This window comes from Cydia splendana, chromosome 2 (assembly GCF_910591565.1).
Source record: "Cydia splendana chromosome 2, ilCydSple1.2, whole genome shotgun sequence".
In the NCBI taxonomy this organism is placed as follows: domain Eukaryota; kingdom Metazoa; phylum Arthropoda; class Insecta; order Lepidoptera; family Tortricidae; genus Cydia; species Cydia splendana.
In genome coordinates, this window is record NC_085961.1 from 2,597,310 (window position 1) to 2,624,407 (window position 27,098).

Below are 27,098 nucleotides of genomic sequence, written 5' to 3' on the forward strand. Positions count from 1 at the left end.
TTGTCGAAATCGTTCAAGAGAACCTCCAGAATCGCGGAAACGTCACATTTGACATATCTATCTTACAAATATCTTTAAATTATCCGTATCGTAACTTGTTAAAGTCTAGTAGAAATCTAATTCATTTTCCGAATCGAGCCGTAAGATACCACGACATATCGCGCTCGATCGGTAGAGACGGTGGTGCAGTTTGTGCTCTAGTCAAAGATCTTTCAAAAACGGATCGAATCATGTCGAGCGTTTATTCGACTACGTGTAACCCGTTAAAAATCATTTTAATATTTATAACAAGTAGGGTATGTTGGGTAGTTCCATTCTGTCTACCCCAAAGTTTTTTATAGATTAGACTGGTACAAGTATGTGAACAAACGTACCTACTATCGTGTGTGAAACTTATTGAGACTATTTTTATAGTAATGAAACCTGTGTCGAAACGTTGGAATTAAAGGTCACATTCGGTTTACGACTGCAGCACCATTACTATTGCAATTATTGGTACGGTGTAGACAAGTGTGAAGTCTCAGTCAATTTTCATAAAGTATTTTATTCTGCAAATATTTTATTTGTAATATTCTTCCCGCAGGGGTGTGCGTGATCGAGCATGCAAGCGGACGCACAACTGAAAAAGTGACCAACCACAACAACGCCTACATTAGCTACGGACTGTTTCAAGTAAGTCTCTTTCATGTATAACCAATGTGATCACTTAGTAAACAGACAGACAAACAGATATGGCGAACATAAGGGTTCCTAGTAAGTCCTAGTTTCTAGAGTCTGTTCGGAAAGAGAAGATTCGTGGAATGTTTTCGGCCCCATACATTCCACGACTCTTCTTTTCGGCACAGACTGTCGTTGGATATGAAACTCTAAAACTGCTACCGATTGCTTTACTGCCGGAAACGTATAATATAAAAGCCTTGATAAGATTACTTTATTGATGCTTCCTGCATATATATTAAGAACGGGTCACTCATCTTCCTGCAGTCATGCAGTCGCCAGCATTACTGCTGCAGTATTTGCTGCTGCAAATGTCAAAAACCGGGCAAGTGCGAGTCGGACTCGCGCACGAAGGGTTCCGTACCATAATGAAAAAAAAACGGCAAAAAAATGCAAAAAAAAACGGTCACCCATCCAAGTACTGACCACGCCCGACGTTGCTTAACTTTGGTCAAAAATCACGTTTGTTGTATGGGAGCCCCATTTAAATCTTTATTTTATTCTGTTTTTAGTATTTGTTGTTATAGCGGCAACAGAAATACATCATCTGTGAAAATTTCAACTGTCTAGCTATCACGGTTCGTGAGATACAGCCTGGTGACAGACAGACGGACGGACGGACGGACAGCGAAGTCTTAGTAATAGGGTCCCGTTTTACCTTTTGGGTACGGAACCCTAAAAACAGTCAATGTCCAGATTTTAGACATTTACAACATATTTTTAGATTCCCAATATATTTTTCAAGAGAGCTTAGCCGCCATACCAGTACTCATTACTCGCTGGGCATTCTAAATGTACATATGCACACATTGCATATGCATTGCAGGCCATCGCCTAAATTAAGAACACTCATTACGTGAATGAGTAATACGAGTTTGAATGAGTAGGCACGTTATTTGGATAATGAAGCCAAGTTCTAGTTGATATTAAAATTCGCTATTTAATGTTATACCAAAAATCAGACACCTCATTTTATAACTCAGTTATTAAAGATTCATTTAGAATCATTTATTTTATATTCATTACGTTTTTAAAACAACATTATAATGCCTATCATTATAATTTTGGCTATGTGCCTAAATAGTAGTATTTTTTATAGTACCTACTTAGTTATAATTCCGTATATTCCAGCTGATTAAGTGTCCAACAGTTATTTTTGCTATACATTAGGGTGGAGTGAAAGTGGGCAAAAATTTTTTTTTTCTTTTTTTCGCATTTCCTGTATCATTAATTGATGATACATAGTATTAGAAGTAATTATGCAAAATTTTAGTTTTCTAAATACATATATATCTTAAGGTGGCGCATTAGGTTTAAAGTTTTGAAATAATGCAATTTTTGACATTCACATATATGACATTATCAAACTGCACAACGGGACTTAATCGCGTATTTAAGTTTTAAGATTTACCTCCGACGTTTCGAGGACGGCGTTGTCCCCGTGGTCTCGGAGAAGACTGGCTCAAGTTGACATCAACATCTTCTAGCCGCGCGAGTTTTTCGAACTACCCGCACTTGGTCTTGTTTATCAGTTTGAATCCAGTCATTAGTAAATGTAAGCGGAAACGAATATCGACAGTCGATAAATCGAATATCGTTAGTGTTGTGTGTCGACAGAGTGACATCCCTAGTGCGCAAAACGTTCAAACTGATAAACAAGACCAAGTGCGGGTAGTTCGAAAAACTCGCGCGGCTAGAAGATGTTGATGTCAACTTGAGCCAGTCTTCTCCGAGACCACGGGGACAACGCCGTTCTCGAAACGTCGGAGGTAAATCTTAAAACTTAAATACGCGATTAAGTCCCGTTGTGCAGTTTGATAATGTTTAATAATCGTGAAAGTTTAAATCAGTGATTCACATATATGATTTATTGAAAACGATATATGGACCTATTGTGATGCATGCGCTATATACGCGTACGCATCACGGCAAGTAGTAGCGGCATAAGTCACTTATTACATAGTAACGCCATCTTTCCGCAACTAGCAGTAGACTAGTGGTCAGCGGGTTGACAACATGTAAACAAGTGACACGGTAATTTAGATCTCGAAATTGAGGGTGTCGCGAAAAAACACGGACGACCAGCAAAATGGAAAAATAACACAGACAAAGGAAATGTTACGCCGTTAATAAGACGGCGATTAATTAAAACACGCAGTTTTACGGACATATTACGCCATAATAGTATCGGTGGGAGTTTGTTGTGATATTTGTGCGTGTGAGTGCCAGAGATAGTCACGGGGTAAGTGTACCGGCTGATCATTTAGCTTAATTGATGTCACTTTGTGATTATAGAAGTTTTTTAAATATAAAAGTGTTATTCACACTCACTGTGCGACACTTTGTTCACAGCATACGGGAACGCCCTTTCTGTCGGGATAATAATTTATGGAAATTATAAAAACTCCCGGAATAGCATTGCTGAGAATACCATCCATAATTTCGCTACAGTTGTCACGAGACGATTTGGACTTGAGGCTGGAGCGCTCGGCTGCTGAGCAAGTGGCCCGGGTTCGCTTCCTACGAAAGCGAACTCTTTTTTTTTTTTTGTTTCCTTTTTTTTTTTGTTTTTGTTTACATTTAGTGTTTTAGTTTTTATCTTCATTTATATTAGTTTTTATGATTTATACTTTTGTGTAACCCCTGGTCGTTGACGAGAATCTCTTAGTTATTTTAGCAATATCGTACACTGTGTCTATTTCACCATATTTTAATATTTAAGGTTTTAGTTGTATTCAATAAATATAGTATAAAGTTAACTGTCACCAATTGTTTTATCTAACATCGAATTCAAGAACCCGAATCATTACATTGGCGCCTAACAGGTATTCGGTGGTTTAGATCAGTCCGTGGTGACAGTTGGCAGCAAAAGTTATTTTTGTAACAGGTTTTGCTTTGTTAGTATTAAGTTAGAGATTAGAGTTAAGAGATAATGGACTTCAACGCCCTGCATAAGGATGAGCTGGAGTTTGAGTTGGCATGCCGGGGTGTCTCGGATTGTGAAACTGTAGCGACTATGCGAAAATTTCTTCGGGTAATGTTAAAACGGGAGGCATCCGGGGAAGCCTCTATCTCTATTAAAGTTCCCGCTGGATGTCTTGAAGATCCGGGTAAGGAAATTCTCTCTTGCAGGAACAAACTGTCATCTCTGGTAACACTTATTTCGGAGTTGTCAGACAGCCCAGATCTTGCACTGATCAGGCGGTTACAGTCCCGGTTGACACATCTGGCTAACCGCGCAAAGTTGATAGTACCCTTAGCTGTAGCTGACACGGAAAGTCACTTGGATTTGCTTGAGGATATTGATGAAGCTGCGGTGTCATTAGAGGGGCTGAAGGAGGAGGAGGCAGAGGACGAGGCCGTCATCTCGGAGCAGGACAAGGCCATGTTACACAGGACATTGGGGGAGGAAGCGGTGAAGATATTAGGAAGTTTAGGTATAGGACAGCCTTCTAGCAAATCGGGGTCAAAAGTAATTGGAGGCCATCAACACCGTGTGGGTGACGCAGTAGTTCCACCGGGCACTGAATCTTGTTCCGCATCGGCAGCTATAGCAAGTCGTGCCAGCTTTGAGAAGGGCAATATTCATAAGGAAGTACAATCGGGAAGTCGGGGTGAAGTTCCGAAGGTTGCTTCGGCTTCGCAGGGATTACAGAGATCGTCGACATGGGATCCGGAATGTCAAAGGAGGAAGTTAGTCCCAATTAAAGATTGGGGGGTCAAGTTTAGCGGTAGGGACACTGTGAGCATCAATGCATTTCTGGAGAGGGTTGCGGAGCTCAAAGAGGCTCGTAATGCAGACGACGATGATTTGTTTCGTTATGCCGTTGATCTGTTTGAAGATGAAGCTCTCATATGGTTTAGAGCAAACAGGGGTGTGGTTTCTAATTGGTCGGAGCTGGTGGACCTCCTGGTTGATACTTTCCTGGTACCAAATTATCAGGATGAGCTCTTGGAGGAAATTAAGCGGCGAACTCAAAGTAAGCAGGAGAGGGTTGTCATATATTTATCAATCATGCAGAATATGTTTAACCGTTTACCCATGCCGCTTACGGAATCACAAAAGTTGGTGATTCTAAGGAAGAACCTGCAGCCTTACTACCAGAAAGAAATTTGCCGTGACACTTTTGATTCGGTAGCAGGATTGACGTCAGTACTAAGGGTGATTGAACGAACCAAGATTCGTTGTGAAGGGTTTAAGGAGCCAACCACGGATAACTTGTCTCTGGAGCGTGATTTAGCGTACAAGGGTACCTTGAGTGCCATGCAGCAGGAGCACAAAGAGGTGGCAGCTATAGACAATAAAGTTGTCGGTAGATCTGCGCAGTCGAAGTGCTGGAATTGCAGGAGTCCGGGTCACAGATTTAGGGAGTGCAACTTACCAAGGCAACGGCTCTTCTGTTATAAATGCGGCCGTTTTGGAAATACTGTACAGAAGTGTCCTTGCAGTAAGGCGAATGAGGGAAACGGTCAGTCGGAGTCGATGCCTGCCGATTCGACCCCGCAAAAGTAAGTCATTCTGTACCGGATGACTGGCAGCAATGGCTAAATACTGTCTCTAGATATTTTAGGACTGGCGAAGTTTGCAACATACAGCGCAGTGATAGGGATAGACGGTACTATGCGGATATAAGGATTTTGAACCAGCAATTCCTGGCTCTATTGGACTGCGGAGCCGCAATTTCGGTAATCTCTCCAGACTTTTGCGCTAAAATGACAAGCCTAGGTTTGACGGCACAAAAAGTGCCCGTGCAGGATATATCTATGGCTGATGCATCCGTTCTTACGATTGATACTGTAGTCCATCTGCCGATACAGTTTCGAGGAGAGTTCAGGGTGGTTCCCTTTTTTGTCATGGACCCTTCAAAACATGAAATCGTGTTAGGTATTAGTTTTTGGGACGCTTTTGGGTTGACAGTGGCGGAGCAGAAGTTGGCTACGGAAATATCGGAAATAGCAGTTGTAAGTTCAGTCGTTTCGCGAGAGGAGTTAAATGACAGCCAAAAACAGCGTTTAGGTATTCTACTAGAAGAGATGGGTAGGGACATAGGAAAGGGATTAGGGAGGACATCGCTTATTAGTCATAGGATTGACACAGGAGATAGCTTACCTACCAGCCAGCGACAGTATCCTTTCGCTCCGCCTATTATGAGGGAACTGGAGAAGGAGATTCAGGATATGCTCGATGACGACGTAATTGAACCTTCGTTCAGCTCTTGGCGTTCTCCAATTCTGTTAGTAAAAAAGGCATCGGGTAAAAATCGGTTGTGTCTTGACAGCCGTCAATTAAATAAAGTGACATTAAAGGACTCTTACCCGTTGCCGAGGGTGACAACTATTTTAGACAGCTTAAAGAACGCGCAGTTTTTGTCAACTATCGATTTACGTTCTGCGTTTTGGCAGATACCTTTAGAAGACTCTAGTAAAGAAAAAACTGCTTTTGGCCTCGCGGGTACGTAGTAACTATTTATTAATCTGTGTCGCGGGTAAGGGTCTTTATCAATTTAAGGTCATGCCTTTCGGCCTCTGCAACGCTTCTCAAACTCAACAGCGCCTGATGGATCGGCTGTTTCCACCCGAGTGTGAAGGTAAAATATTTACCTATCTGGACGATATAGTGGTTTGTAATGGTAATTTTGAAGAGCATTTATCGTCGCTGGCCCTTGTAAAGGACAAGCTGAAAGAGGCAGGTCTGACCATAAATCTTGATAAGTGTGCTTTCGCGAGACCATCACTGAAGTATTTAGGGTATATAGTCGACAAGGAGGGTCTTCGAACAGATCCAGACAAGGTTAGAGCCATTCTGGATTATCCTAGGCCCTCTACTTATTCAGAGTTGAAGCGCTTCATTGGCTTGACCAGCTGGTATCGGCGCTTCGTCCCAAACTTTGCCATTGTGGCGGCCCCACTGCATGACTTGACGAAAGGAGGAAAGAAGGGAAAGCAGATTCTGTGGAACGCGGAAGCGCAACAGGCATTCCTTAGTCTGAAAACGGCTCTCACCTCTGCGCCAGTGCTAAGAGTACCGGATTTCACAAAATCTTTTTCGGTTCAGTGTGATGCTTCCAATAGGGGCACTGGTGGAGTGTTAATTCAAGAAATTGAGGGTATGGAAAAACCCATCGCTTACACTAGTAGGAAATTGACGGAAAGGGAATGTAGGTATTCGGCATCCGAGCGAGAGCTGTTAAGTGTCCTGCATGCGGTTGAACAGTTTCGCCCTTATATTGAAGGAACTCATTTCAAGGTCATCTCAGACCATAGCGCTCTCCAGTGGTTGCATCGCAATAAGGACCCTCATGGTCGACTAGCGAGGTGGGCCATGCGCTTACAGCAATTCGATTATGAAATTGTCCATCGCAAAGGAAAGTTTAACACTGTGCCTGATGCCTTGTCGAGAGCTATTACGGAGGATATCGACCTTCTGGAAATTACGCCACAAGATAAAGACGACTGGTACAGGTCGGAAGAGGCCAAAGTCATCGGGGGGACTAATGGACCAGAGTGGGAGATCAACCAAGGACAGCTATGGAGATGTGTCAAGCTAAAACAATTCCCAGACGAAAATTACGATTGGAAGCTTGTCATACCAGAGAAACTTAGACAACAGATTATGAGAGAATGTCATGATGATCCGACTGCAGGACATTTGGGTGTTAAGAAGTCTGTAAATCGAGTCAGGCAGCACTACTTCTGGCCGACGTTAATCAAAGATGTTAAAGACCATGTACGGAAATGTGAAGTGTGCGCAAAGTACAAATATTCCCAGATGAAACCGTCTGGTTTAATGGGCAGACAGCGAGAAGTAACAGAGCCTTTTCAAATGGTCTCTATGGACCTGATGGGGCCCTTTCCAAGGTCAAAGAGCGGCAATACCATGCTTTTGGTCATTACGTGCTGGTTTAGCAAATTTTGTTTTTTATTCCCTTTAAGAAATGGAAAGGCATCAGCGATTTCGCGAATTTTAGAAGAAAAAATTTTCTTAGTGTACGGAGTACCTGATGTGATAATTTGTGACAATGGGAAACAGTTCGTGTCGAATGAATTCAAAGACCTAGTGTCCGGCTATGGAGCAAAACTTTGGTATACACCGTATTACCACCCGCAAGCAAATCCAACTGAGCGTGTGAATAAGGTGATTGGAGTGGCGATCGCCTCCTATGTTGAAGATAATCACAGAGAATGGGATAGGTATATATCTCACATTTCCCACGTAGTGAACACGGCTGTACATGAAGTGACGGAAAGAACTCCGGCCTATCTTTTTTTTGGTCGGGAGACGGCGATACAAGGGTCGAAAGCGTATAACTTTGAGCCTAACGATCACATAACTATTAACCAAGAGCGGTTTCAGAAAAATCTTAACCTACGTAACAAAATATATGAAGATGTTCGCGAAAACATGACGAAATCTTATGAAGCCAATGCCAGGCGTTACAACCTCCGGCGACGGACGTGTGACTATAAAGAAGGTGATCTCGTGTTGAAGCGTACCAAACATCTGTCATGTGCGGACAAAAGCTTTATGGGCAAGTTAGCACCTAAATTTGAAAAAGCTGTCATTGCGAATAAGGTTTCCAACGATGTCTATAGACTTCAAGGTCTTAAAGGGAAAAATTTGGGAACCTGGCACGTTAGCGATTTAAAACGCATTGGGTGAATCCAGTCGGATTCTTCAGAGGTGAGGGGATATGTGATGCATGCGCTATATACGCGTACGCATCACGGCAAGTAGTAGCGGCATAAGTCACTTATTACATAGTAACGCCATCTTTCCGCAACTAGCAGTAGACTAGTGGTCAGCGGGTTGACAACATGTAAACAAGTGACACGGTAATTTAGATCTCGAAATTGAGGGTGTCGCGAAAAAACACGGACGACCAGCAAAATGGAAAAATAACACAGACAAAGGAAATGTTACGCCGTTAATAAGACGGCGATTAATTAAAACACGCAGTTTTACGGACATATTACGCCATAATAGTATCGGTGGGAGTTTGTTGTGATATTTGTGCGTGTGAGTGCCAGAGATAGTCACGGGGTAAGTGTACCGGCTGATCATTTAGCTTAATTGATGTCACTTTGTGATTATAGAAGTTTTTTAAATATAAAAGTGTTATTCACACTCACTGTGCGACACTTTGTTCACAGCATACGGGAACGCCCTTTCTGTCGGGATAATAATTTATGGAAATTATAAAAACTCCCGGAATAGCATTGCTGAGAATACCATCCATAATTTCGCTACAGTTGTCACGAGACGATTTGGACTTGAGGCTGGAGCGCTCGGCTGCTGAGCAAGTGGCCCGGGTTCGCTTCCTACGAAAGCGAACTCTTTTTTTTTTTTTTTCCTTTTTTTTTTTGTTTTTGTTTACATTTAGTGTTTTAGTTTTTATCTTCATTTATATTAGTTTTTATGATTTATACTTTTGTGTAACCCCTGGTCGTTGACGAGAATCTCTTAGTTATTTTAGCAATATCGTACACTGTCTATTTCACCATATTTTAATATTTAAGGTTTTAGTTGTATTCAATAAATATAGTATAAAGTTAACTGTCACCAATTGTTTTATCTAACATCGAATTCAAGAACCCGAATCATTACACTATTTAACAATTTTAATCATAAACTTTACTGAAATCATAATAAACTAGCAAAATAAACTCAAAAAATTACATTTTATTGTTGAAAATCAGTAGTTTCAGGGCGCTCATAAACACGAAAATATTGAGATTTGGTGTCGAAAACGGGTATGTCTTGCCGGGCTTTTATCCTTGAACGAATGAATCCATCTCTAGCTTCTGGTCCACAAACTGCTAACGAAGCCTCCGTTACCAGCTTGACACACCTTTCGACAGCCTGAGTGTGGCAAGGATACTTTTCGAAATCCATCAAAGCTCCTGAAGTAATCAGGTTTGAAATTTCTGTGTCGCTATATTTCATTGTCATAGGAGGTTCTGTAATCTTTCCTTTCGTCCAATCTATTAAATCATAATAAGTAGATGCGTCAGCCCTTAGTTCTGGGAGTCGAAATTAGCGAACCTTCTTTCCTTTGGTCTCTTTTCGTGCTTTTAACACTCTTCGAAGAGCCAGCTCCCTTATGTGAGACGCATCATCTTGCAACATAACCAGCAACAATTTCTCTGGGTGTGTGAAGAATGAATTTCTTTGAATAGTTTTCAGTGCAATACTTTTCAGGTTATCTGGTAAATACTGACATCTTTTAACCATGTTAAAAACATGAATTGGACCATATTTACATGATAATTTTGTCTTTATGTCGAACCAGGTTGGTGCATAAACTTTCGTAATGGAAGTCGCGAGATCCCTCAAATTCTTTGTTGGTTTAGCTGTTCCAATGTATAAACGGAGAATCCTGTTTGCGCAAGTCAACCATCGGGAATGTGCCAGTTTTCCTGGGTCTTTGCTAGCTAAGTTGGGCGACACCGAACCAGAAGAAATTGCGGTGCAAATCTCAAACAGATATTTTTGATCAGTACTTAGCAAATTAGGATTCAAAGCTGGCAATTCTGTGGAAATGGCTTCGAATTCCTCCACTTTAAAATCGAGGCACTTAGGTAGCTGTTTTCCTATTTTGCCAGAAAAACTATTAGGGCCTGTTGTTGTGCCATCTAAACTGGAGAATAAATGACGAAGTGGTAATTCATTTGCATGTAACAAGCAAACAAACCATTGCAATGGGCGTTTCAGGTGTTTTTCTAGTAAAATATAGGCAAACAGGATTCTCCGTTTATACATTGGAACAGCTAAACCAACAAAGAATTTGAGGGATCTCGCAACTTTCATTATGAAAGTTTATGCACTAACCTGGTTCGACATAAAGACAAAATCATCATGTAAATATGGTCCAATTCATGTTTTTGACATGGTTAAAAGATGTCAGTATTTACCAGATAACCTGAAAAGTATTGCACTGAAAACTATTCAAAGAAATTCATTCTTCACACACCCAGAGAATTTATTGCTGGCTATGTTGCAAGATGATGCGTCTCACATAAGGCAGCTGGCTCTTCGAAGAGTGTTAAAAGCACGAAAAGAGACCAAAGGAAAGAAGGTTCGCTAATTTCGTCTCCCAGAACTAAGGGCTGACGCATCTACTTATTATGATTTAATAGATTGGACGAAAGGAAAGATTACAGAACCTCCTATGACAATGAAATATAGCGACACAGAAAATTCAAACCTGATTACTTCAGGAGCTTTGATGGATTTCGAAAAGTATCCTTGCCACACTCAGGCTGTCGAAAGGTGTGTCGAGCTGGTAACGGAGGCTTCGTTAGCAGTTTGTGGACCAGAAGCTAGAGATGGATTCATTCGTTCAAGGATAAAAGCCCGGCAAGACATACCCGTTTTCGACACCAAATCTCAATATTTTCGTGATTATGAGCGCCCTGAAACTACTGATTTTCAACAATAAAATGTAATTTTTTGAGTTTATTTTGCTAGTTTATTATGATTTCAGTAAAGTTTATGATTAAAATTGTGAAATAGGTCTATATATCGTTTTCAATAAATCATATATGTGAATGTCAAAAACTGCATTATGTCAAAACTTTAAACCTAATGCGCTTAACCTACTTGGGAATTTGACTTTGCCCGTGTCCGCCGCCATTATGGATTTTTCCAAAAAATTTTTTTGACATGGTAATCTAGGGCCCCCAGGCTCGCCACATGCCAAATCTCAGCGCGCTCGGACCAACTTAAAAAAATTAAAAAAAAATCGGCCATTTTGAATTTTTTTTAATGTAGTTTGTTTTCTCTCGGGGCCCTCTATGATATTTGGTCGAGCACCCCCCACCTATCACGCATCGTTTAAAAGTTGCCATACAAACAAACAACAAGAATATTGACCAGGTTCGAATCCCGGTTATGTATGATAGATTAAAAAAAAATTTAATGCCATTATTATTAAATCTAAAATCGAAGCCATGGTTCCTAAGAACAGATTTCGCTATCTCTCATAGTTTCCGACTTCTCCATACTGACCCATTTGGATTGATCACCCTGTATATTAAGAAAACTAAAATTTTGCATAATTACTTCTAATACTATGTATCATCAATTAATGATACAGGAAATTTGAAAAAAAGAAAAAAAAATTTTTGGCTACTTTCACTCCACCCCACTCACCACTATACATGTAATACAAACCTAACAGAGATTTTTCTTCAATCTTACAAGATCACTTTTGCTTTAATATTCAGGTGAAGTCGATGTCCAACTATTAAGAAATCAAATTATATTCACAAAACAAACAATGAGAGAATAAAATCAACAAAATACTAAAAGGAAATAGCTATAAAACCACAAAAATAAATTCAAAAGTTGTCTGTCGTAGTTGAAATGTTGGTAAGCCAGACTCCCCGTGGGACTTCCAGTTTCTTCAACCTGCTAACGCATTTCAGTTTTCTTTTATATTATAGATCAATAGGAAACTTGAATTGAAATTCAAACTTCCTTACGGGCGCTTGGTGGTTTTGCAAAGTTGTGTAAGGAACTTGGCCGTGGCACTTCCGTGCACGTCGATGAGAGATTGCGTCACGTGCCGCGTTGGACGCGACATCGTGATTAGAACGCTAAATCACGCTAATGTATGGGACAATATACTTGATGGTTGTCGGTGCTTTAAATCCTGGGATTCCTAAATCATGTGATTGTCTATGATAAGCTTAACAGTACTTGCATTATTCTTATAGACCCGTCTAATGCAACTGTGTTGTTTTTTTAGGGTTCCTTACCTAAAAAGGAAAAACGGAACCCTTAAGTATAGGATCACTCGTGCGTCTGTCTGTCTGCCTGTCTATCTGTCCGACCACTGTGCGTTTGCGTTATGTCTATTTTTGTATAGGATTTTGAAGAGCGCGCCGAGCGGGACGTTTTGGAAACTCAAAATCCCATACAAAATGACACTTAACGCAAACGCGTACGTCACGCCACGCTATCGAATGAAATTTACAATACACAGTTTGTTTGCGTTTGTTCACGCGTGCGTCACCTTCGTCTTTCGGTATATCGATACAAACGCGCGTCGACGGGGCGTCAAAAAAACGCGGTATCAATTTTAAACACATCACAAGATTATAAACTGAAATAAATGTCAATCACAAAGACAAAGGGACCTTCCAGTGCCCGAGTCAGGATTCATACCAGTAACGGCGTTCTTAGCTTTGCGGTTAACGCTTCCGTTTCCCGTCCCAATTACTCGAGTGTATGCAATCTTTGAAAGGCTCGCCTTTGACCTAGTTGCAGTCGCTGGACTTCATTTTAAGTTAGCTAGACTTATCCAGTCGGATAGGTATAAAATAGTATAAATGGTGTTATTTCAATCTTTCTACTTATATTAATATAAGCCACTAGCGACCCGCCCCGGCTTCGCACGGGTTACAAAAAACCTTAAAAAATTACATCTACACCTAAACCTTTCTCAAGAATCACTCTATTGTCAGGTGAAAACCGCATGAAAATCTGTTCAGTACTTTTAGAGTTTATCGCGAACATACTTACACACAGCTGTCTGTCAGCTGTAAGTGTCTGGGCGTCTGTACGCGGCGGGGGACTTTGTTTTACAAGTACGGTTACCATCAGTACGGTTACCATCAGTTTGTCACTGACATAAACGCCGTCGAGAACGTAATTTACTTTCTATACATCTCGCTCGCACTCGCATATTAGTGCAAACGGGATGTATAGAAAGTAAATTACGTTCTCGACGGCGTTTATGTCAGTGACAAACTGATGGTAACCGTACAGTTTGTCACTGACATAAACGCCGTCGAGAACGTAATTTACTTTCTATACATCCCGTTTGCACTAATATGCGAGTGCGTAACCGTAAAGGTGTAGTTGGGTGTAGTGATAGTAACATTGAGCAACTTTTACTTTGAGACCAATCCCGAAACCGTGATAAAATTGGCTGTTTCATACATTTTGTCTGATCTTATTTTCGCTATTTTGCATCCCAAAATATATGGAAAATTATTATTTGGTAATATTCAAAAGCTGTGGGCAGGCATAATTTTGTGTCGGATAAGTGACAGTCATAAAGAACCGATTTTCGAAGTCATAAAGGAACTGAGAGCTTCATCTATTCTAATACATATTCCATCGCTGCTTAGCACTGAATGAGTTAGAGCCACCCCACACTAGCGTTTTTTGAGCGTCGGCGTCTAGTCAGCGCTATGGAAAATGGCGTCGCTGCGCAGTTGCGCCAACGTTGCGTCAAGCAGCAGCCATAGAGTTGACTCTTCGAGCAACACCGGCTTCCGACACATCGGAAGGGAGGGGCCCAAGCGATATCTCACCGTACAAATCTTTCTGCCATTTTTCGCGGGGGGAAAGGTGCACACAGTCGCACTTCTCACACACTTACATACAAAATCCAATCTGTAATGACGACACAAATACATAGAAAATGACTCACGTCAAAGACAAATCTTGCAAACCTCGATCTCTTTTTGTGTACGGACGAGTGACAAGTGTCACAACACGCACACTAACACATTTTCGTTGAAGTATGTTATTGTATTCTGAGAGATGAGAAGTCGGATTTGTCGCTCGACCGATCCGCAATTTGTACTGAGCGAGCAAAATCGATAAATCCAACAATTACATGAGACTAAAATATAATAATTGTGTTTGAATGTAATGAAACGTATGATATGTAAAAAAAAATATTACATGTGAAATGTAACACTTTCTTTTTGTAAATTTGATGTCCCCGACCTCTTTTTATAACAAAAAACCGAGCAAACAGGCATTTTTGTGCAGCAGTGTTCACGCGCGCGTCTGGACTCGGTCTAGTGAAAAATCCAAGTGCAACTAGTTTTATTACCCGCGCTAGATTAGATTGACGCGCTAATCTTGTACCTCGGCAGAGGGGAAATAGTGCGAATGCCGCCTCCCTTCCGTGTTGCTCGAAGAGTTGACTAGATGCCGACGCTTTAAAAACCGGGCAAGTGCGAGTCGGACTCGCGCACGAAGGGTTCCGTACCATAATGCAAACAAACGGCAAAAAAAAAACGGTGACCCATCCAAGTACTGACCCCGCCCGACGTTGCTTAACTTCGGTCAAAAATCACGTTAGTTGTATGGGAGCCCCACTTAAATCTTTATTTTATTCTGTTTTTGGTATTTGTTGTTATAGCGGCAACAGAAATACATCATCTGTGAAAATTTCAACTGTCTAGCTATCACGGTTCGTGAGATACAGCCTGGTGACAGACGGACGGACGGACGGACAGCGGAGTCTTAGTAATAGGGTCCCGTTTTACCCTTTGGGTACGGAACCGTAAAAACGCTAGTCTGAGGTGGCCCTTAACGAACAAATTAGTAACTGTATGTTTCACATGCTGTAACTGTCATTAGTCTAAATAATTCACGTCTATTTGCGATGCCGATTGGACCCGACCGCTAACCGGTTTAGATTTGCGGCAACGATACATCATTAGCATGCTAACGAACGATGCGATCGATCACGATTGCTTGGAACAAAAAGGTTTGAAAGTTTATGGTGCTATCTTACTGATGTTACCACGGGATGTTATAGATCTGATGTAGTGCATAATTGTTTTCCATGGTATTTTCTCGGAAACGGTTCGTATTTGTCATGCTAGTTCAGTCAACCTCAGTACTTTTTGTACCGAGACTGACTGAAATAGCAAGACACGTTCGTACGTTTCCGTGAAAATACGATGGAAAATAATACATAACAGCCACAACAACGACACCCGCAACGAGACACGACTTTTCATCGTGCCATTACCATTAACGTACCTTTAAAGGGGCCCACAGATTACCAGTTCGCCAGACGATATCAGCCTGTCAGTTGTTCGGAGCTGTCAAATTTTGCATTTAACTGACAGGCTGATATCGTCCGGCGAACTGGTAATCAGTAAGCCCCTTAGCGTTCGAATGCCGCTCCTTGTTAAGTGAATGAATGTCCCTAGCACGTCACAAATTCACAATCAGCAATTTTGGTCCGGCTTTGATTAGGAGCCACAGCGGACGGTGATTGGTGCGTGCGAGGCCTAATTAGTATCGGTCTAATCTCTCACTGTGTGTCTTTCTTATTGTTGTGCTGCTGGAAAGTTTAAAGAGATGAAGCTAAAGTTAACACATACACTGCCAGGAACACGCTAGGTGTGTTCATTTTGTATTGGAAATGGGGCCATGAAACCAGAAGAAATTTATATTTATATAAAGCTTAGAGGATATAACCAACGGCGACGCCATGTCTAAAATTTTCGGTACAAAATAGTCTGCCGTTTTTTGCGGGGGAGGGGCACATCAAATGTATAGGTACGTCATGTCAGATAAACGTCAGTCCATACATATGGTTGACATGTGGTTGACCATTGGCCGCCTATTTTCGACAGAGGGGAACGCCTGTTAATGGCGGCTCCATTGTTAATTACTCCGAGATATAAAGGCCGTCGCACAGGATTTTACCTTTTACCTCAATTAGGTGATCTGAAAATATATTCTGTTTAAAATTGTGCTCGTCAGATCCCTCGGCTATATCAGTGATAGCTAGTGAGCTATGTTATATTAAAATTATGCAGGATAACTATATATGCAACTGAAAATAAATGAAACTTATTGTTTCCTGTTTTTTCTATGAAGCTAACTTTGACCTTAGTTGGAGTCTGCTGCCCTTTCAAATACATACAGTCTATTTTCCGTGGGAATGTTTTCATGGCATTTGGTCTTGATACTTAAAATGGGTAAAAATGCAATATAAAACCACAATTTTGCGTTACATCCTCTACTTAAATCACCGGAATGAAACTTTTTAATAGCAAAACTCAGACATATTAAATATATTAAGAACGGGTCACTCACGTCTCACGTCTTACTTCGTATCGTTTTTCGACTTAAAATACGCGAGTGACGCGTTCTTAATGTATTTAATAGGATCATGAAACTTCCTTACTCGTATGTCATAATAATTAACCCCACATTCGCCTTCGTGAAATGTATTAAGTATAAGAAGCCGCAAAGTCTAACAATAAAATTAAGCACATTTCCCCGAATCCTCACCTCCGTTAATGATTTATAGAGCGTATCAAATAAAACGGACCTGTGGCGTATTCGGAACAATATTGTGTCAATCTGATACCGAGTTGCATAGGGCTCTTGTTCACATTATACCTAATCTAAAACAAAGTATAAGGGCCCGATTCTGATATTGAAATAGACATCTATTAGACATCTTTTAGACATCACCAAGATAAGATAACGATATGTTTAGGATCTAACCTGTCAAATTTGAAATTTGCGCAATTCTGGAGATACTGTTGAACGATTTCCACAGGATATGACTTAGAGATCCAATTCACATCTAATATATATCTTACTCTATCTAACGTAAACGTGACATTGGTTGCCCGAATTGCACTGCAAAAGAGAACTAGTTGATATCTAAACTATAACGTATCTAGAATGGATCTAGTACGTGCCGTCTCTTGTGATCTTGAAGTTCGAATACGGCAGTAAAGTAAAGTATAATGTTGTGACATCTACTTGAGTTGCTGTATTCTCGGAACCCCTAAATTAATTTCATTCGAAGCGTGACGTGCGTTCGCGTTTGCGTTGTCTCATTTTGTATGGGATTTTGAACAGCGCGCCAAGCGGGACGTTTTGGAAACACTGTGTCCCATACAAAGTGTCACGCTATCGAATGAAATTTACACTAGGGTACTGATTTTTATTTCGACTGAAGTGATCTTGTAGGTACATAATGTATCTATCTGATATCTTGCACTAATAGAATAGAATAGAATAGAATAATATTTATTTGAAAAAACCTTGTTGACAATAAGTATAATATATCCTGTGGCCCCACACTAGGCTATAGGAATGAAAAAAGGGTGCGCGTGTGTGTGTGTGTGTGTGTGTGTGTGTGTGTGTGTGTGTGTGTGTGTGTGTGTGTGTGTGTGTGTGTGCGTGCGTGCGTGTGTGTGTGTGCGAGTGTGAGTAAGGCTACAGAGATGGTTAATACGTAATTACTTACAGAAATTGTGTGCGAGTACGACGTAGATATTGGAACCAAATTGATACCACAATGTGCGTTTCTGAACACACCCCCAGGTCCCATTATTATCTTAATAATCCGAGTCCGTGGCACAAGGGTATCGTATTAACGCCCAGAAATAATGAATCCCCCAATGCCTGTATCAACTGCCTATGTTACCTATATAAATATAGTATATATCTGCACTGGAACCCGCGGAGGCAAGCGGTACCACTTCGGACCGGCCTGGTGCCGTCGGACTATTATGTTAATAGTTTATCACTAGTTCTTTTTAGTGTGTTTTGTAAAATCGTAACATCCCTTATGTTCCGTAACTACTGTGGTATTTCTGTCCTCGACAGGTTGTTTTATATGGTGTTTAAAAATGCTTTTTATACTGCACTGTTATACATTATACACGATCACAATCATACCCATGGTCTATATAATCAGAATTTCATTCATAAATACACATACATAATAACGAAACACATGATCATAAATACATACACATTCACACAATGGACTGCTTTGCCAGAAATATGTAAATACCAATTTACTTTCCTAATGATTACGTCAGTGATAATAATAATCCGGGGGCACGGTAGTGCCCCCGCCAAGTCGAGCATAATGATTGTCTCCAAATGTATAACTTTTCCGAGTATGGCTAAATTCTTACGTTTGTTGTCTACTACTCCTTATCTCCGAAGTAATTTTTTCTTGTTAAGATAGACCTACTAGAAAACATCGATAAAACTTATGAACTAAAATGCCATACTATTCCTTTTCCTGAAAATTGCTCGCAGATATTGACTAATTATAATCTGAAAATCCTTAGCCTAAATATAAGAAGCATTAATAAGAATTTCGATAATTTTCTTGTAATAAAAAAGCGTTTGGCCATTGACTTTGATGTTATTGTTCTTAGCGAGTGTTGGATAAACGCTAGTTCAACTATACACCAATTACAGGGCTACAACTCATTTTCTTCTGGTAAAATTATTAACAAATCGGGCGGTGTAATCGTTTACGTTAATAACAGATGGTCTCCAACTTTTTTCGAACCAAATATTGACGACGCAAATTGCATTATTGCTCAGGTTCCGGGCCGTTTTACGGTCGTAGCAGTGTACAGGTCTCCTAGTTTTCGTAATCTTGATCCATTCATTCATTCACTTGACTCATTGTTAAATGCACATGACGGTAGTCCTTGCTTAGTCCTAACAGGAGACCTTAATATCGACATCTTAGGCGCAGATCAACCCAATTCCCAGAGTTCAGACTACCTCTGTATGCTGGCTGAACATGGACTCCTCGCTAGTATTAACACCGCAACTCACCTGAAATCTTGCCTAGATCATATTTTTGTTCCCGCAAAATCTCACGCAGAGTCAATTGTCTGTGCTGCCGATTTGACAGATCACGACGTAACTATGGTAGGGCTTTCGCTTAACACGGATAAACCGACTAGGAAACTGATTTCAAAAATTAAAATTGATTATGAGTCTCTTAGGATCGAGTTGCAAGCCGTCGACTGGTCTCCTATTTTAACAGGGTCAAATTTAGAGGCTAGCGTGGAGGTGTTCTCTAAGATAATAGGAAATTCCATGTCTAAGTGCTTTAGAAAGACAAGTATTAGCCGCTCTAGAGTAATTTTACAACCCTGGATGACCCCCGGTTTGATTAGATGCTCCAAACATAGGGACAAATTACACCTAGCTGCACGTAAGGACCCTTCAAATGCAATGAAAAAACTGGTGTACACTCGATACAGAAATTTTTATATCTCCTTGCTAAGGAAACTAAAATTAGAGCACGACAAAAAAGAAATACTGGAACACAGGAATGAACCCAAAAAACTCTGGAAAACTATACACCGTATTACTCACAAGTCTGTCAAAGTTTCAGCATCCGAAAACCTCCTCAATTCTAAGTCTACCCCCGTTGATTCACTAAACGCTTGCAATAAGTTTTTCTCGACGGTGGGTTCTCAACTGGCTGGCTCGATTCTGCATAAAGTGAATGAAAGTCAGGAATCTTTAGCCCAAAAGGTAGGTTACAGTATAACTCCAACTTCCTTTTTCATCGAACCCACGGATGCTAAAGAAATCCTTGGTCTCATTAGGCAGCTCGACGTAGACAGCGCCCCGGGGTTTGACGGCATTAGCAATCGTCTTATAAAAGAAATTGGCGAAACCATAGCAGAACCACTTGCAGCTATCTTCAACCTAAGTATCTCTTCGGGCTCCTTCCCACAGGCTTGGAAAACCGCGACAGTAATCCCTATTCACAAAAGCGGCCCCTCAGATATTCCTAACAATTTTCGTCCCATATCTCTGCTAGGAGTCTTCTCTAAGCTCCTGGAACGAGTAATAAATAAACGGTTGGTACGTTATTTGGAATCCAATAACCTATTATCACGCCGCCAATTTGGGTTTCGCCGGGGCAAGTCAACTGAAGAGGCAGTAATGTGTTTAACGGATACCGCTGCGTCCCTTCTTGACAGTGGTCGTTGCTGTGTCGGTGTCTTTCTAGATTTAGCGAAGGCATTCGACACGGTCTCGATCCCTATCCTTATCGCAAAATTAGAGCGATGTGGTGTTCGTGGTCTGGCGCTTGACTGGTTCTCAAGCTATCTCCGGGGCAGAAACCAGCGTGTAAGGGTTAATCAGCATTACAGTGACCTGGAGTCTGTCTCATTTGGCGTACCACAGGGCAGCATCTTGGGTCCTACGCTGTTTATAGTTTACATAAACGACATTATGTCTCTAGGACTTAGTGATAGCGAAATCCTGTGTTACGCTGATGATACAGCTATACTGTTTAACGGAAGCTCGTGGCGGGATGCAAGAGCAGCAGCGGAAACGGGGATGCGTAGAATTGCCAGCTGGCTGGAGTGCAACCTCCTAACTTTAAACGCTGCCAAAACCCAGTTTCTATGCTTTCACAAAAGTAGTAGGTCGCGTCCCCCTGTCTCGATGAATACCTTAAAAATTCACGGTTCAACCTGCACCGCTCACCAGGCATCCCAAGATATAAACTGTAGTTGTGAAAGCATTAATAAAGCTAATAGCATTAAATATCTAGGCATCACATTAGATGAAAATCTTAATTTTAAAAAACATGTCGCGATCGCTGCAGCCAGAGTCCGTAAACTCATCTACACGATGAAGTTCTTGAGGGACGTTGCTGATAAACATCTTTTGAAATTGGTTTACCTGGCCTTGTGTCAACCTGTACTCAACTACTGCATCCTTGCTTGGGGAGGTTGCTGCAAATCTACCTTGATTGCTCTGGAAAGAGCACAAAGAGCGGTGTTAAAGGTATCTTTGCGCAGACCGAGACAGTTTCCAACAGAGAGCCTTTTCAGGGAGGCAGGAGTTTTCAGTGACCGTGGACTCTTTATCATGCGAGTTGCAGTTTATATGCATGGCCGTATAATACAGTGTTCGTCCTACCCAGGCATGTTAAATCAGCGCGTTTTCAGGGCACCGGTGCCTCGAGTCCGTAGTAAGTTCGCTAGACGCTTTAAATCGTTTATCTTTCCCTATATTTACAACGCTGTGCTTAAGGGCTGTGACATCAAATGCTGCCCTCTCCGGAAGGCTAAATCCTTAATACGACAGTTTCTATTGCCATTGAATTACAAGCAGTCTGAAGATATGCTGTTCTAAACAATACACTACACTTTTTCCTACATGTCATCTTACATAATATATTCCAATATTCACCAAGCCCCCTTCACACATGACACATCATCTCCCACACTCACTCACACCAAATATTGCAACAGGTAAATAATTAGTTACGGAACCCTCTGCTTCCATTTAGTTTAATTGCCTCCATTTAATTTAATTCATAACCTTTACTTGTTCTTTAGTTGTATTATTTAATACTTAGTTGTAAGTTTGCATGCACTATGTACTTATCTGATTTTCAAGCCGCTGTTATTTGGTCAATTTCCGCATGTAGCTGACTTTCACGACACAGGCATAGCCTAGTGTGGAAGTCGTCGATAATTTGCATACTTTTAAGAAATTCTTCTTGGTTAATAAATAATTTTTACTTTTTTACTTTTTTTTTACTTTTTACTATATGTGTGGAAAGGAGTACATCCGGCGTCAACAGTAGCGAATTAAACAATGCGTCATAAGTACTTAATATTATGGTAAATAGTCTCTGAAAAACAACCAGCAGGCGTATTACGGAGGATTTATCCACGTGATAAAATAACCGTCACTTTTTAACACGGCGATTGAAAGTGACGGACGCGGTTTTATCACGCTGTCACGTAGACAAAAACGACCATCATATCCGTGCTGGACTATAGCTATTTCTCTGTGTATAACAATTAGACTGTCAGATACTTTGGACAGCGAACTATTTGGAAAAGTATTCCAGAGTGACAGATACTTTAGGCGCGTTGTCAGTCATCAGCTACTAGAGTTTGTGCGGAAAGAGAAGAGTCGTAAATGTACGGGATCCAATACATTCTACGACTCTTCTCTTTCCGCACAGACTTTATTGATGCTGACTCTTACATTTAGAGTTCCGTAGATGAAGTGCCGACGGGAACTGGCGCTTATTTCTTAAGCTATGGCAACAGGCGGTTATCACTCGAACAAATTTAAAAGGTGTGAAAAGATCAAATTTTGTGTACTTATAGATTAAAAATCCTAATTTAATTATTCGAATTCACACATTCTCTAGACAGCCGAACACCGCAGACTATTGACGATAATATATAGAATACCTAGCCCCGACGTCAATACCTGGGAAATTAATTCTAAAATAGTTCATCAATGGGTATTGGGTGCTTTGTGGGCAGGCTGCGATTTGCATTGTCACCTGAGACGGGTAACGAGGACCGCGAAATCGATTCAGATCCATCCGTCTGTGCCTCAGGGGCCAGTGATGTGACAGTTATACAAATATCGATAGTTTTGATGGAATCGGCTTCGATATTATTTGCATTGTCACGCGAGTCGAAGTAACGAGCGGAGCTTCGGAGATATCTGTGCTGGATTTGATAGTGATGTGACCATACATATCGATATTTGTTAAAAGCATTCCGGAATTGGTTTTATATTAAAGATACAGCAAGGCATACTTAGCTCTCAGGATAAGGCCAGATATTGGAAACCCCGGTTTAGGTATCTACATTATTTTAATTATTTGACTCTTGTACTCGTTGCAAAAACGATACAAATCCGTCAATTATATCTCAAAGAACTCGATAAAAACATCGGCTAATATGTTGAGTTTAAACCCTGAATGAATTCAAGTTCTCGATCTCATGAATGACATAGCAGCCAACGAATGTTGTGTCAATATTGTGTCCATTTTTTTAAATTTACGGATGTAATAAAAACGTATTATCCATTTAAAACTCAATCAATCTTTCACAGAAATCGGAATGCAGATTTAAAGCAAGGGTGAAATATGTGGAAGTTATTGTTACATCGTTATCACATAATAATAGCCGGATGACTGGTCATTACCAGCCGTTTATTCATTCATCGAGATCGTATCAAATATGCATTAATTTTTACTTGGTTTCATTAATGAAATATTCCATAATTTTGCTTCGTTTTGCGAAGTTTGCGATTTTACAGTTAGCTGGGTTATTTTGTAATATTGTGTATGCAAGTGATGAAATGGCACTATTTTCAGATAGCATTGAGACACATTAGAATTAACCCTAATAAGACTACGTCATTATAACGATGAAGGATTTGTTGTCTGCGATCTGAATATCATTTTCTCTCCACGATACACGGCCGTCTTTAACGCTGCTCGCACTGTTAGTGCTTGAGAATTGAGACCTAGGCTTTCCGAAACATGTCGCGCAAGTGACTTAAAACAAGTAAGTCTAAACCGTGAAATTATTCAATAATCATTTTCTCCGTATAAAATATTTATTTACGAAGCGCTCACGGCAAAACACCATAATCATTTTTTAAATATATACTAAGGAATACATCCATAGTATACTTACGTTCCCCATATTTCAGACATCCGAGATATACATATAAAAATCGTAAATACACAGAAAATTTGAGATTCTGTCATTTTCAAAGCTCGTTTATACAAAGATTACAAAATAATGTATTGATCCAATAATTATTTACTTCTAACCCTCTAAAACATCGACAAATCTATCGACGCATTCGCACCCCTCGAAGACTCAGCAAATCGAAGTCCCGATTGAAATCAGCCGTCGGTAAATAACGTCTCGAGCTAATACTTTCCTCTCGGGCTAATCCCGCCTGATGAAGTGCACTGTTTGAGCTGCATGTTGACACGGCATAATGATCTCTCTGACATCACGATCTTACGTTTGTTTTTAACTGAGTTCAAAAGGTTCTATCCTACTTATTTGGAAAATTCTTCTTTTTATTTTACTTGAAAAGGTCTCATTGCCACCGACTCGCACTTGGCCGGTTTTAATACAGTTAATTCTTTGTTCAAAAGAAAGCGCTAACGCAATAATAAAATGACTTGATGACATAGACTATCAATTTCTAGCATCTTATTTTCTCCAGAGGTCATCCGACAACCGATATCGGAACTAACTTAGGCCAAGCGCGATTTTACGATTTTAGAATCGCGCTGTACCTAATACATATTTTTTGTCGTATATGCGCGCACTGGCATATAAACACATACGTTGCATTTCTGCGACAAAATTATCGCACGACAAAAATCGTAGTGCGCGCTTGGCCTTACACTCGTAAAAGTCGTAAATGCGATCAAAGAGCACATCGACGCGCGCCAATTGTAATTGGGTAGAGGTTCCCAATTAGTCCGTTCCTAAAACTTTTCTGACTGATCTAAGGAAAAAGACTAACAAGTACCGATAACAATAGATTAAGGGGCCGGTATATGACGTTTTCGATTTAGACCTCACTTTGTAACCATAATTTGTTTAAGAAATGTTTAATAATTGCATTAAATTACACGTAAATTTATTCACGAAGAAACCGTGTACCGACTCTTCATGCCATTATATTTTTAATTTGCTGTTATTCTCTACAAATCGACACTAAAAGTATCAAAAAATCAAAATATGGAGTTCCGTTTGAGACAGAAGCAAAACAATTTTGTCTTTGACAGTAATTGAATTATTTGTATGATTTTGGAAGCTAGATAATTCAGCTACCAATTTATTATCGATTTATATTTTTACTCACAAAGACAACACAGAAATTCAATCTCAAATGTAAACTTTCGAACAATTTCCATACATTGACGACATCACTCAAAATTCTTCTTCAAGTCAGATGCCCGTTGGGGCTACACCGGAGCACACGTGTACTTCTTCAAATGAAAATGACAGCTTGATTTTCTTGCTTTTGACAATTATATTGACATTAAATCATATACGCACACGAGAAAGCATACTAGTAGATAAATTGTATTTCAAAAAATAGGGTACATAAATATCAGCTCGCGTTTCATTTAAATTTGATTTGCTGTTATTTACGGGTCATTATTGTTGAAAACCGCAGTAAACTATCTTAAAACAATACGATTACAGTCGAATTTAAGTATTATGTTCCTTCAAAACTCGCTTAAAATGAAAAAAGTTTAAAGACTCATCTTTACTGATTGGGATCAATTTTTATTATGCTGGTATCATTTTGCGTCATTTTAAAAACGTATTTGACTTCTGTATGTCAATGAATTTTGATGACAACTGTAATCTTGTATTATATTATAGAACTTTTTATCTTAAAATATTGCCTATTAACAGGAAGAGTTATGTAATTCGTATAAGTAATACCTGAAAGTCTAGATCTGTAATACCATGGATTGCGACGAATAAATTATTATGATTATGCCGTTCGTTCCGTCTTTATGTATAATGCAGGTACGTGCTGTTCTCTGAAAATCTTCAAGAAAAAATAACGGCTAGACCAGCACTAAGTACTAGCAAGTTTTTGCGGCTTTGGAGACCGAGATGAAGCTTACAGGCCAATTAGCGCTGTGGCCTGGTTATTGTTATGTATATCTATGTATCGAATGTTTTATAAATTTACTATAAAAAGCAATGTTTTATTTCGATTAGGTCTACATTTTGTGCATATTGCATATCTGAAGTATTTTCGTACTAACTTGAAACTTTCGTTGAAACTAAATAAAATAATTATTCCAAATGTACAGTCACCTGCAATTTATGTTACACAACGAAGGCCGCAAAAATATCTGACACGATCTTATTTGTAGAACCATAAGAGCATGTCACATATTTTTGCGGCCTTCGAAGAGTAGGTACAGTCATTACTCATTATCACCAACTTTGCCCGCTTTTTTATTTAAACACGAATTTCTCAAAAAAAATCACATCATATGACTTTTTTTTGCTCAGCACGTCCATTGTGATCAAACGCATCAGTTTATGTGACGAAAAAAAATTTTTATCGTAATTTTACCCGTTTTTTTGCGTTTTAGAAAGTGGGCAAATAAAAAAAATATAAAAATATCCGGGGTTTTCGCCAACATTGCCCACGTCAATTTGCTATTCAAATACAGCTAGTATGATGATGATGTCTAAGTATCACTTAAAGGTTTTGGGCAATCCTACCATTCCCTGTTAATAACTTAGCGATAAGTGTAAAAACTTTTAAATAAATTTGCTGGGCAATGTTGCCTACCCGTTTTTGCCCATTTCCAAATAAGGCTCGCCTAAGCATTTTACAAAGGCTAGTGTCGTCACTTTTGAGAAAATCTGTTAAAATAGTTTAATGGCCAAAAATATGATTTTTGTTGTGTTTTCATTCGTTAACGGGATAAAACATCTAAATAAAGGATAATAAGACAAATTAAATACAGTATATATTTATAAACTTATTTTAGTGTACAAACATAACCTTCTTTTACTTGCGAAGTTGGGTAAATTAGATGAAAGTGACAACCCTAATCCGTTTTTGGTGGTGGGCAATATTGGTATGGATGCCAAATTACCGGATTACTTTGCCCACCGCTAAAACTTTTGTGTATTTAGGCCTTTTTAGTTTAAATCTCAATAGACATAATCTATGCTTCATGTGTTATAACTGAAACCCGGAAATATTTGTCAAAGGGTTCTCAATTTTTTCTACTTGCATTCATTATTTATAAATTTTTTGCCCGCCGAAATATATTAGACAACACGCTCAAAATTCCCAAGTCAAGTTATGCACAAGTTTGGCATATACTTTGTCAGAAATATAACCTATTTTCTACTAAAAACAGCCGGGTGGCCATAACTATTATCAATTTTTCTACATTAACGAATTTTTTAAAATTGTCGTTTTGGGCAAAGTTTCCCTGGAGGCAAAGTTGGCGCTAATGACGTAACATATT

The 27,098-nt window shown here is 39.8% G+C and overlaps 2 protein-coding genes across 2 annotated transcripts in view; one reads left to right on the forward strand and one right to left on the reverse strand.

Moving 5' to 3' along the window:
* Window positions 1–27,098, reverse strand: part of LOC134801861 (slit homolog 1 protein) — a 164,377-nt gene that overhangs the window by 62,093 nt on the left and 75,186 nt on the right. The window lies entirely within an intron of this gene.
* LOC134801833 (lysozyme) overlaps window positions 1–27,098 on the forward strand; it is a 50,892-nt gene that overhangs the window by 7,059 nt on the left and 16,735 nt on the right. The window contains exon 2 of the mRNA XM_063774469.1: window positions 584–672. Coding sequence (XP_063630539.1) covers window positions 584–672 — 89 coding nt within the window. The remainder of the gene's footprint in view (window positions 1–583; window positions 673–27,098) is intronic.